We start from the raw sequence: 12909 nt of genomic DNA on the forward strand, positions 1-12909 counted from the left end.
TCAATTTAAAAAATATAATATGTTAACTATTAAAAAAAACAACAGATACTTGATAATGATGGCAGAATATGTGATGTCTACAATGAATACGTATTTGGTTTGTTTTAGAAAGTATATAATACTGAACAAAGTTTATTAATTATTTTTTTTTTAAAACGTCAACATCGCGTTTCATTGCTTGTAGATGTGATGTCTGGAGGTTCCAGTTCCAATTTCATGTCAGCTGTCTCAACAGAACTTTTCAGACCTGGAAAAGAAATGAAAGATCAATTGAATGGATATAACATAATACAGGGTGGCCACGAAGTCCCGTTACTCCTAGATAAACGATAATGTAAGTTTTCCCGTTACATGAGTATTTGGTTTCAGCACGCGAGTACGTTACATGAGTACATGAGTATTCGTCGTACGCGAATATTCTACGGAAGTCTTTCCTGGGCGTTGGATTGGTCGTGGTAGTCCAGCTCTGCCTGTACCACTTGTTTGGCCACCACGAAGCCCGGACCTCACCACCTGTGATAATGTGGTATAGGGGTTCATAAAGGACATCGTTGCACAAAACCGTTACGATACCACTGCCGAACTGACAGAAGCTGTGAAACAAGCTTTCACTCAAGTTACACCAGCAATGCTCCGCAAAATGTCGCACATAATCTGGCGGCGTATTATCGTTTGTCATGAGAATGTTGGTAGACATGGTAGACAGTGTGATCCTTTGGATACTTAATGTTTCCTATCTCAACAAAACTTCTCGAAAGCATTGTTGTTCATGTCATTCAGTTCTTTCCGTGTAGTTATTTACGTACGTTTGCTGGTTTATATTACTTATTTTCAAGGCTAACGGGACTTTGCGGCCAACCTGTAGTGATTTGGAGAACAGAAAATAACAATAAATATTTGGTATGTTCAGTGCACGGCGCAATCAAGTCAATTTTTGGTCATTATGGGCATATTTCATCTTTAACATCTCTATCTGAAGCCCCTTTCAGAGCTTAAGAGATTCATGTCCAGATATTGATAAAAACTCTTCTAATGTTAAAAAAAAATGTGTTTAAGCATACCACACGGACTTTGTCTCGTTTTTTCCCCCAATTTTGATAATTTGATTTGATTTCCTTGAACTCTGAACGCTCCACATGACGAGTTTTTTTCTTTCTTTTCTTTTTTTTTTGTATGATTTCATGTAATGAAGGAAAACATATGTGTTCGTTTTATTGAAAGTGATAATATATAAGTCACAGTGTACAAATCACAAACTAAGGTAGACACAGCATTTGTTACGTTTGTTTTATATCTCAGACAAAAAAAAAATCAGTTTTTTTTTAGTAAAATATTTACTAATAAATAGATAATACGTAATTATGATACGTTATGGATTAAAAATATGTTTATTACAATCTACATCATTTCTTGCTTCAAAATACACTTATTTTCTGCAGACTTTTCAATAGAACCAATGATAGCCAGGATAGACACGTTTCAGGTTTCAAACCAGTAAATGTCACTTTAGAAAATCTTATAAACATTTACTCAGTTACTATTTCTACTAACGAGGTGTCACTTGACACTGTATATGAGAGTGTAGTATTTCCATATTATTGTAAATAATTTTCCAAAATAATATTAATGTTATATTTAACCCTCCGTGGTGACACTTATATTTTGTGACACGGAAGTCACACTGGGGTTCATTGGACCTCAGAAACTTTTTGTCTTATTTAATGTTTTAAATACCTTTCTTCATTTTTGTTAGTGTTTTTGTTTTTACTATCCTGTGACAGACGCAGAGTACCAGCCATAACAACAGGCAGTGTTGCCAGTTGAATTTACATCAATGAGAAACGTTTTAAAAAACAACAGGAAAAAAAATTAGAACTAAAAGTAATTTCTCTGAGTGTGACCACAGAGGATTGAGCATCCGTTTTTCTATAAAGAAAGATATGGTAACACTCTACAAGCCAAGTCTCTCATTCTGTTTCGCAGATCATTATTTTCGCTGATATTAATTTTATTAAATTAACATGTTTGTTTTAGAAGTTCCCAGTACCCAATAGTATCTATTCTTATATAGTAAAATAATGAAAGTATATCTCTAAAGTATAAAATACAAAGAAAATACATTCCAGGGAAAGCTTAGAGTATAGCACATCAAACAATTTTATCAGTCAGTCTTTCTTTGATACTTTTCTTTTTCGGAAGCAATCGAGGAAAAATTAAAATGCGAGCGGAATGCACTGGAACACTATTTGCTGAAGGATGTTGCCTCCTCAAAATGAAATATAATCACAATTTATCCAAGTCAGCTACGGGGTTGACCAAATCCAGGAGATGAGGCAAAGCTTCCTAAGAAGATTATTAGAAGAAACATTTTCCAGAATTGAAATAGGAATGAGTTTCAACCTACAATACAGGAGCGCTATTTTAAAAGCGTCCTCGAAGGAAAGTTAAACTGTTTTGTGACTGAAGTTGCTGCCTATGAAAGTTTGGGTTAATTCCGGAAGATGTGTTCTGCGTTAAAGTCGTACAACTATGACAAGTCTTGGACACCGTTGTCCAAAATATGCAGATTCCATTTGGCCAACATAAAAAGTTATATCTATTTCTTCTGTGGTTCGATGCAAACAGATTTGATATCGGTGATATCCCACCTACTAACGGTGGACAAAATATGTGAAGTTATACCATCTCTTGATAGAGGGTAATTTCAAGAACTCGTTTCCTTAATTCAAATATGGCCTGATATCAGTAAGATATCTATTAATGACGGCTATGTTGAAATGAAATGAAATCTTTAAGTTTTACGTCCCACGTTTATGCCGGTTAGGCTAAAGGAGACCGTGATAATGAGAAATGAACGAAATTAAGAAAGTGGGAGGAAACGGGAGAACGTCGAGAAAACCCACGAGCACAGTGTTTGTCTACCACAAAGTTCACACGGCGCAAGCTAGGATCGAACCAGGGACCCGAAGCACTGGAGGTGAACGCTCTACCACTGAGCCACAGCGCCCTCTGGCTATGTTGAGGAAGGTTTTGCAGTGATGATAATAATATTGAGAACTTTGAGAGTCAGTCCTTGGAATGTACTCATTCAAAGGAATGCAACACTTACATCAAATGTGCAATTTAAGTGCACTTATATTACAATAACAAATGTTATTCTTTCCAGTACAGTGAATACTTCGAAGTGTACAAATATTTACTAATAATTCCGCTCACGCAAATTACTTCTGAAACAGTGTTCTCCAAAGTGAACATAATCAGAAACAGACTTACAGTTAGATCAAAAATGGCAAACGAAGCGTTTGTTTCGATGTACAATTAAAAAGGATACCCTAAATACAGTTGACAGTGAACTGATCAAAAAAAAAGTTATGTGAATCTAGGTCCGAGGTGAAGCGATTACTAATGATTTAATTACATAAAGATAATGGATAACAAATCGACAAAGCATTTGAAGATTTATTTTATCTGTTGAATTCAAAAAATGCAAGTTACCTATTTCTTACAGTACTTGGAGACACAAAATATTCACTGTATACTTTTTATGAAGTTACAATGCAACTTTAGTAGACAAGCAGATATTGAAAACGAAACAACACTAGAATACTCAGCGTTGTATTATGTGCATTGATAATTATATTCACAATATGTCTGTGCGATACGTTTCGTTTGTGACAGTACGAAGAATATCATTTCTCAAATTTATTGTGAGATATCAAGCATGGTTTGGACAATCAAACTTGTGATAAATTTATGAAATACTACATTGACACAGTAGACTCTCTTTCTAATTTAAGACTTTTACAGCATTGCAGGGGCGGATCCAGGGGGGCGATCGGGGCGATTGCTCCCTCAGAACAGGAAACTTTCTTGTTTTATATATATAAATAAAATCCATCCCAGAGTTTGGAGCCCTTAAAAGTAGCATTATGACAACCCACCGCCTCCCCCAGAAGTCGGCCCTGGATCCGCCCCTGCAGCATTGTAGAATGTACAGTCTTAATTTACATCCACATATCCGCGTACATTGATTATTCCCGTGTGTTTGAGAGCAGTGTTCGGATCAATGTGCGAATTAGGTAATCTATATTGGGGGGGAGTAGGAATACAAAGTAGAAACTGGATGCAATTAGCTAAGGATAGAAGTCAGTGGAGAGCTTTTGTGAACGCGGCACTGAACCTCCGGGTTCCATAGGCCATAGAGTTAGTTAGTTAGTTAGTTATATTGGGGGGGGAGAGGATAAATTAGGCCAACAGGATGTAAAGTTTGAAGGTGCAATAATTCAAAATTAGACAATAATGTCTTACTTCCCCCCCCCAACACACATAAATATGACATCTGTAATAAATAAGATATTTATTAATTCAATTAATCTAGACAATAACTATGTACGTATATATTGTCTGACATGCACACACCTCACCTAACCTTTCTGAACGTGTTTAAATGTACTGTACTTACTCTTTTGTCCGTAACTCTCTAAGGTTTATTTACTTAATAATTAGGCCCGAGCGATAGCTATGATCACAAGCATATGTTAATTGTTCCACTCATATTGAAATCTTCCATTTTTCATTATTACACATAGCCTTACAAAAGACAACTACTTCAGTATTATGAAAACCACTAAAAGTATCAGTTAAACCGGACTTACGTTTTTTTTCTTTTTTTTTTTTTTCTAAACCTACGTATTAACCTATCATACGAGAAAGGGTTTGTTGCTGGTCCCGATCTCTGGCATCAAGGTCAAATCTAAGGCCAAATATTTAAAAACTCTCAATTCAAGTTTCGAGCTTGTGCTTCTACTCCTCGCGAAAGCTGCGCTCTTCATGTTTATTTATTTATTTATTTATTTTTAAATCTCGATCTCGTGACGGAGCTCAGGAAGTCAACACTTACAATTACTTTACTGTTAGGTTACATATAAGTTGATTCACTGTGTGCTACGTTATTCAAATAAAGTATAAACATTACATTGAAGTTTTCCAAACAACATTATTGGTGTGGACAGCAAACTGTACAGCGAAAAGAAAGATGAAAAAATGAAAGGTGAACTTTAAAAAGCCCGCTCCAGTTGAAGTGCTTATTCAGAAACAGACAATGACATGGAGAACCAGTCGTATTAGCAAATGCTGAAGCAAAGCTTCAATTATGCGCCTACTCACCTTCACTAACATGTCTGCTCACTAGGGGTGCATCCCCAGCGTGTACGCTAACATATAGCCACGAGAGAATATATCTCAGATTTCGAGTACAGTTTCAAAAGTTAATTTTCGTAAACTGTAAAAGGCAGTAACTACTATACTAATTACCACAAATTAAAAGCAACTTTTGAGTTGCATACATACTAACTACTAGAGAATGAGAACCATGCGCTAACAAATAATATACTGGAAAATGAAATACGACAAAAATAAAAACGGGGTGATAATCAATACAAATGTATAGGATGAATGACATGTCTGACCTTCGCTAAGTATGGTGGAAGAAGTTATTTGTTTACTTCTTCTTGGACAACCGCTAAGAGCTTTTTTTAATCCATATGTGATTGTTGTTATGCGCAATTAGTATATTCAAATTCACGAACGACGACGAACTGAAGGGTATGAGGATACGATTGCAAGTAACAACCGTAATCATAATAATATACTTCAACTAAACAACGGTGAAAATAGTGAGGAAATTGGAAATGATCAAAAGTGAATAGTTTACATGCTCATTTCGAAATACAGCTAGAAGATTAAACTGACAAGAAATTACAAAGATCAGTGAAATTTGGCGTTATACAGTGGTGCCCACCCCCCTTATGTCTATGACGCACCCCCCCCAATTGTCTATCCGTAGGTGTTCTTCCATGAAAAAAATCTTCTTTTCGATTAATTTTACCCCCCTCATCAAACATATTTATATAGATTTTAACCCCCCCCAATATTTCAATGACGCAGTTTGCGTCATAGCCCCCCCTTGTGGGCACCCCTGTACTAAGCATAGTTTGTGGGGGGGGAAGCGAACATCCCGGTGGGGATACTTCAGCTGTCTTCTTTGGGGGTGGGCAAAATGTGATTGAGGGGGAAATTCCCCTCATCCCCCCGGTAATTCGCACCCTGGTTCGGACGGATAATCAGTGCCTATTACAAGATATAGCTATATAGATTTATTGGTATATTTTGCCTCATTTTGTTTGACAGTAGAAGTTTTGCTGCCATCTACTGGCATAAAACACAAATATGGATCTAAATGGTTTGTATTACACTTGCTAGATGTCACTTGCGTAAGATGTAGAGCATCGTATAACCGCTTATGAAACTTGATGTTACTCTGTATCGTAATTAAACATCGGAATTTTATGCACTTAAAATTCATTAAATATGCATGCAGCTATGCTGTTAAATGCGTTAAAATATGCACTTAATATACACTAACAATGCAATAAAATAGAGCAATTTCAAACATGCAACAAAAGTATGACAAAGTTTTGTAAGTGGAATATAACTTCGAAAGTGTCGTTTAACTTTTAGGGACTTCTATTCAGAGTTTATTTTTATGACAGCAACAGTTTCTATATTTCTAACTTCTTAAAACACACACACAAATGGTGAGATTAGAATAAACACTAATATGAGAACACGATCTCTAGTTTTTCTTCACATTTGTATTTTTAGAGCATTTACCTTACACTAAATAATACGACCCTCATTTTTGTACACATTTCCACTGCACACGCACACAGACACACACAAAAAAAGAAAGAAAAAGAAAAAGTTTCGCTTTTAAGAAATTACTCCTCGTAATTAGCCTTACAGTAATATCATAAGATGCTTCTCTACAATTTTTGGTGTCAGTTTACTACGTTTGTAGCCAGAAAATGACCTCTTAACATAAATAGGTTACTGGACAATATTTATATAGAGAAATTAGTAAAGTATGGGGCAAGAATAAACGACCAAAAACGCAGTTAGTTTAAATGGCATTTTACGTCCCGGTTCTTTATTATTGTCCCATACTTTATTTATATTTTCTGGCAAGTTGAAATGTATCCCTTGAAAGTATTTTCCCATAGCTTCAATTGTTTTGTTGTTGGAGTCTCTGCAATAACATTTGTCAATTTCTTTTCCACAGAGCGTCCGAATTTACCAGGAACGTGCTAAACTTCATCAGTTAGAGTTAAGCATTCATTGAGCAATATTTCTCACGCCTCTTGTTTTTTTGAATTGATCGACACGATATTACAAATGCCTTTATCATTATCAGATTTCTGTTAGCATCTTGGCAATTATAAGCGTCTTTGGTTTGTTGATCGTTTGCTAACATTATTGGTCCTCTATAAACTAGGCATTCTTCCATCCTCTCATGGAAAGAGACGTTCTGTTCCATAGACATGTAAAGGCATAGAAAATACAAACTAAAACTGGATTTCTTGCATGCCAGTGGCGTATTTAGGATTTAGTTTCGGGGGGGTATGCACAACATGTGAATAAGCACTTATTTTTTCTGTAGGGTGTCGATAAATTTTAATGAAGCTGTGCATATAAAAACTTATTTCGGGGGGGGGTGCTTGAGCCTGATAGCCACCCCTTCGTACGCCACTGTTGCATGCTATAAGTGTATATCTGAAATATAGGCCTAAACTTATAGAATATGTTGAATATGTTCTTAAGCACTAATATAGGTTCTAACCTCTGAAATATCCATTTATGTATATGCACTGTAAAGCTTCAAATTCGAGCTGTATTATTGTTGTTAGAAACCTCTATCAAGTTTAACACAGATGCATAGAATCAAACAAAATATGCATTCGCATAAAAGTCCGATGTTTAATCATAATCTATTATACATGCACTGTAAGGAACTTTTGTCTAAAGAAATCTAAATGTTTGTTTGTTTTTACCTTTTAGTAGTTGAATTAGTCCCACTTCTGTTGTCGCATAAATAAATTCTGGAGGTGGACATACTCCTTGCAGTATTTTTGCGACTCCAGGTTTCAAGTTATGAAATATCACATGTTGATTTTTCTTCTTAAAATCTTGGATCAACGCCAGGAATCCCTACAAATGGAAATATTATAATATCTTAAAGAAGTTTTATTTGATTAGTTAATAAAATTAAGCGACTTGTAATAGAATTGGAAGAATTAGAAAAAATAAAGCTCGTTCTAAAATTAAGTACAGTATTACATTAGATACTATGTATTGTATGAAAGGTAACACACTTTGGTAAAAAGTAGGTAATACTATAAAATTTCTATTCATTCATATCTACCTACCTATCTCTCTCTCTCTCTCTCTCTCTCTCTCTATATATATATATATATATATATATATATATATATATATATATATATATATATATATATATATATATATATATATATATATATAGGAGGAAGAGGCAATATTTTCGGAAATGGTAGTATGAGTGATTCGAAGCAAAAGAGTTCATATGAACATAGGTCCTAAACTCAACGGTTTAGAGCTACAGGTTGTGAACCACTTTTGACTTTGTTGCGTATTGCTAACTCTGTAACTGTTTTACAGAGGTAAGACATAGCGGATTTGAAAGGTGATGGAATGACCTTTCCAACGGTATGCAGCATGTAGCAGTGTTGTCTTCAGAAGGGAAGCTACTTAGGGAAATTTGAGAAAGTTAAGGTTATTTAAAGAAATTGGATGGCAACACTGATTCCAAAATATCCCTCAATAACTTTTTTTTTTTTTTTTCAAAGATACCACTGCCACATATTGCATATCATTGGAAAGGTCATTTCATCATCACCCTTCAAATCCATTATGTACCACCTCTGTAGAATAATTACAGGGTGAGCGATAATCAATATAAAGTAAAAATGGTTCACAACCTGTAGCTCTCAAACCGTTGAGATTAGGACCTATGTTCAAATGAACTTTTTTGCTTAGAATCACTCATACTACCATTTACCAAAATATTGCCCGTTCCTCTTGGGACACACTATATATATATGCGGTCCACCTGCGATCCTCCTCACTTTTACCCGTGCTTAAAACATGAAAAAAAAAACACAGTCGAAGCGATTTCTTTTTGAAATTAGTGGCGCAAACACATGGATACACGTGAGAAAATATATTATTATAAGCATTTACAATTGAAAGATTTGTGAGATGTTCTTCTGAGTACATTCTTTACTTATAAAATATTTCAGATCACAAGTGTTCAAGTGGCCTTCTTATAGGGACACACTGCACGTCTTATATTATATATATATATATATATTATAAGACGTCGGAAGAACGTCTTTGGACACACTGCACGAATACCTGAATACTTACATAACACTAATGAATCGCATCGAAATCAACTGGATTAATAGGACAGCGTCTGTTCTCCGGTTAATGAGCTCCTGAGAAATATTGACATTTACTTTATAATACCTGCTAGTCCCTCATCTAGTCACAGAAATTATAGTCGAAAGTTTTTAATCCCGGTGCTCGGAGAACCATAGCAGTCTTCCGAGCAATATGATTTACTGTTTAACGTATTGTGCATGAAGGTATTTTTTTGAGCCATGCCTTGTATAATGTGTGCCGATACATCATTTAACTAGTATATCACTTAAATAACCTATCATCAATCACACCACACAATATATTGACGAAACTATCTGAAAAACTGGCATACTTTGCTATAGCATAGGCACTTTATGTAGATCTATATTCTCGTTTCATGTGTGCCCCAAATGCAGTATTTGCGTAGCAGACGTAGTCTTATTCGCTAATGTTTTACTACTTTATTTTTCGAGACATATATATTCAAATATTAGCCACATATATTTCCAGATATATTCATCTTCCGTCATCCTTAAAATACCTCTCCTTAAGATAATATGTATGATGAACATTCTGCAATATCAATAAACATTCGCTTGTGACCATGTATTTGATTGGAGTTTAGCGCCTCTTTTTAGCACCGAGGCTACGTAAGACATTGACCTATAGTTCAAGGTGAAATCCGAATTACCATTATTAGTATAATAATCTTCCAATGAGAATAAAAAAAAAAAAAGACTCTGTGCAAGAAAAGTACGCGCGTTAGCTAGTAGATCAGCGTAGACGGCTCACATTAAAGTACCTTCATTTTACAGTGCCAACGAGGGACATTATTCTATTCCACAATCATACTAGACTTAATATAACCAACAGTATGCCACTGAGAGGTTCTGGTCTACCTATACTATAGCCTTGATCTGTCCTCATGTGGTTTCCATTTGATTTGGGAGTTCAGCGGAAGTTGGAAAACGACTACTTTTGATCGGTCCAAGAGGATGCAGCATTGACTCTATTCAACACTTCTTCCACAGGGGCACCCGGCAGGCCCGTATCCACGGGGGGCTAGGGGGCCGGCCTCCCCTAAAATTTGGCTGGCCCCCTAAAAGTTTCACGGTAGGCTTGCAAATGAACTATAATATGGTGATGAAGTGTAATATGATTGGGTCGTGCTCCCCTAACTTCTACGGCCCCACTAAATTTTTGGGCTGACTACGGGCCTGGCACCCGGCCACAAGTTGCTTACTCGAAAAAAAAAAAATGTTTGTTCCTAAGATGGAGAGTATTCACGATTAGTTTTTCGATATCCAAATGTAGAAATCGCACAGTTTTAGTAAAGACATTTTTTCCGGAAGTCGGAATCACCAACCCCTTCCCAACATTAAAGCAGAATAGAGAACAGAAGTGTTGGGTAAAGGATATCTATCAATACGCATGTTTACACGCAATTCTTCAATAATTATTTCGTTACAAATACTTGATTATAGTGGCGTACGCAGAAGTTCATCAAGGGGGGTTCAATCATTCAATCTCATAGTAAATATTGTCATATATGTTGTCAATATTTAGTTTTCTATAATATCTTGCTCACAGGCAGTGTACCCCAAAACCCTCCTTAAGTACTCAACTGCTTGATTACAGAATTGGTATATAATTTCTATTTTGTTATTTATCTCAGTATAGTATGTTAGTTTTATATTCTTATTGTATAGTACAAGTAATATTATATTTTTATTGATGAACTTAGTTGTGCTAGTTACTCAGCAGCAAATCAGCATGCTTTAGTTATAATGGATTTGTTTATAGTCATTTAGAACGAAGGTGGAATAGAAAAATAATCTCCTGTTTTACCTGCGCTGCTGTGAAGTCTGCTCTTTGAACATGCTTGCAGTTGACAACGACTGGAATTGGTTCAGAGTCGTCATTTGTGCCTGCTTTCGCTACTGCTTCCCTCACAAAATCAACGGCCGGAAACAGTAAGCCAGTGCTTGGAGTTACTTGAACATATTCCGGTCCCATTGGACTCTGAAAAGAAATAAATGAGAAGATTCATTGTAAAAAAAATATGTTAGTTACAGGGATGTTATAAAATAGAGGATCTGCTCTTACAACAAAATCTTGAAGCCATACGTCACAGTTTCGTCACCCCCTGCTCTGCCCACTCCGCCCAATAAGACCGCAATGTTTTGAGCCAACAATCATGACGGAAACGAAAGTAGCCAATCAGACGATGGCGGAAACGAGAGTAGCCAATCATACTTGCAGATGCTCCGTTATTTTTTGGCTTCATTGACTTAATAGGTGAAGATACATATGAGCAGATCCTCTATTTTATAACATCCTTGGTTATTTATAGCGTAACTGGCCAATGTGTGACGTAGAAGCACGCTTTTACAATATTCGCCTTGAGAAACACAATGAGGAAAACAGGGAAGGAAATGACGTAGGAAAATGACATAAAAAAGTGTTGCCAGTGTACACAGGTCATAAATCCACAGATGCAAGTTATGCCTGCAAAACCATCAACTAACTAACTTCAAGAAAGGAAGAGGTTCTTAATCCAACTGTGGGTTGTGTTAAGGCATAACTCGGGCATAGAGGTACTGTTCTGAATGATTCTTCTATTGTTTGAAAGATTAAATTTTCATGAAGGTTCCAGGTAAATATCATCAGAACCTAAAGAGATTATTTGGAGCTGATTATGAAACTCATTAATCGCTGATATGCTACTACCGTAATTATATGTACACATATTCATGTATAATTCCCTAACGCATAAAAGTTTTTATTGTTTTCTTTTTTTATGATATGGTATTGTTAAGTTGTGGGTGTTAAAGTAAATTTTTATTTTTGTTCGTTCCTCAAGAGCAATACGATTTAACATGTTTCTGGTGGAAAAAAAAAAAAAAAAAAAGAGCCCTGTCCTTAAATGCTGTATACTAGCGTCAAAGAAATTATTATTATTTGTTAAATTACATTTAAAGATAATGTAGTCCATATCATGGGTTGTCTTTTTGGTGAGTTTTGGAAAGTGTAGTAATAGATAATTCTGTTTGTAATGTAAGTTCGGAAGTGCATAATGTTAAAATCCATTTGTAAAATTTTACGTTTCCGAAAGTATACGATCTGTTGTAATGGAGATGTCCTAGTAGAAGTTTCCTGGATATATTGTATTTTACAGTTACCATTGTTGGATTAATATATCATTTTATTTAACCCTGCAACCCTCGCGCGGGGTAAATATAACCCCAGAGGGATATTTTTTGTTTGGCTCTCCTAGACAGTTGGCAATTCTGACCCGGCCACCCTACTAGCTGTCTGTTGTATTGTCTACTTCAAGGCCAACAATCAGTTAGTTGTTTACTGCAACATTTTTCGTACACAAAAATTACGTTTAATATAAAGTGGGGTCACTGTGACCCCACGCGAGGGTTGTTGATACCTAACACCGCGCGAGTGGTGCAGGGTTAAAAGGGAGTTTTGATATTTGATGGTATTGTTTCTGTCTGCCTGATGAGATTCGTGGCTGCAAATTCGTTTGGTTAATGTTACTGTGTGCTTTATCGTGAATGAGGCTGACCTCATAGTTTAGTTTTAATTGTGAGATAAGAC

At 35.8% G+C, this 12909-nt stretch overlaps 1 protein-coding gene across 2 annotated transcripts in view; it reads right to left on the reverse strand.

The window, feature by feature from the left end:
* LOC145664959 (sodium-independent sulfate anion transporter-like) overlaps positions 1 to 12909 on the reverse strand; it is a 398697-nt gene continuing 385788 nt past the window's right edge. For both annotated transcript variants that reach the window (XM_081732100.1, XM_081732101.1), the window contains exons 10-12: positions 11149 to 11322; positions 7890 to 8046; positions 1 to 247 (exon numbers count right to left, since the gene is read on the reverse strand). In XM_081732100.1, the coding sequence (XP_081588226.1) occupies positions 159 to 247; positions 7890 to 8046; positions 11149 to 11322 (420 nt within the window). In that variant the 3' untranslated portion in view covers positions 1 to 158. The remainder of the gene's footprint in view (positions 248 to 7889; positions 8047 to 11148; positions 11323 to 12909) is intronic.

Source organism: Thermobia domestica, chromosome 11 (assembly GCF_964235325.1).
Source record: "Thermobia domestica chromosome 11, izTheDome1.hap1.1, whole genome shotgun sequence".
NCBI classification, from domain to species: domain Eukaryota; kingdom Metazoa; phylum Arthropoda; class Insecta; order Zygentoma; family Lepismatidae; genus Thermobia; species Thermobia domestica.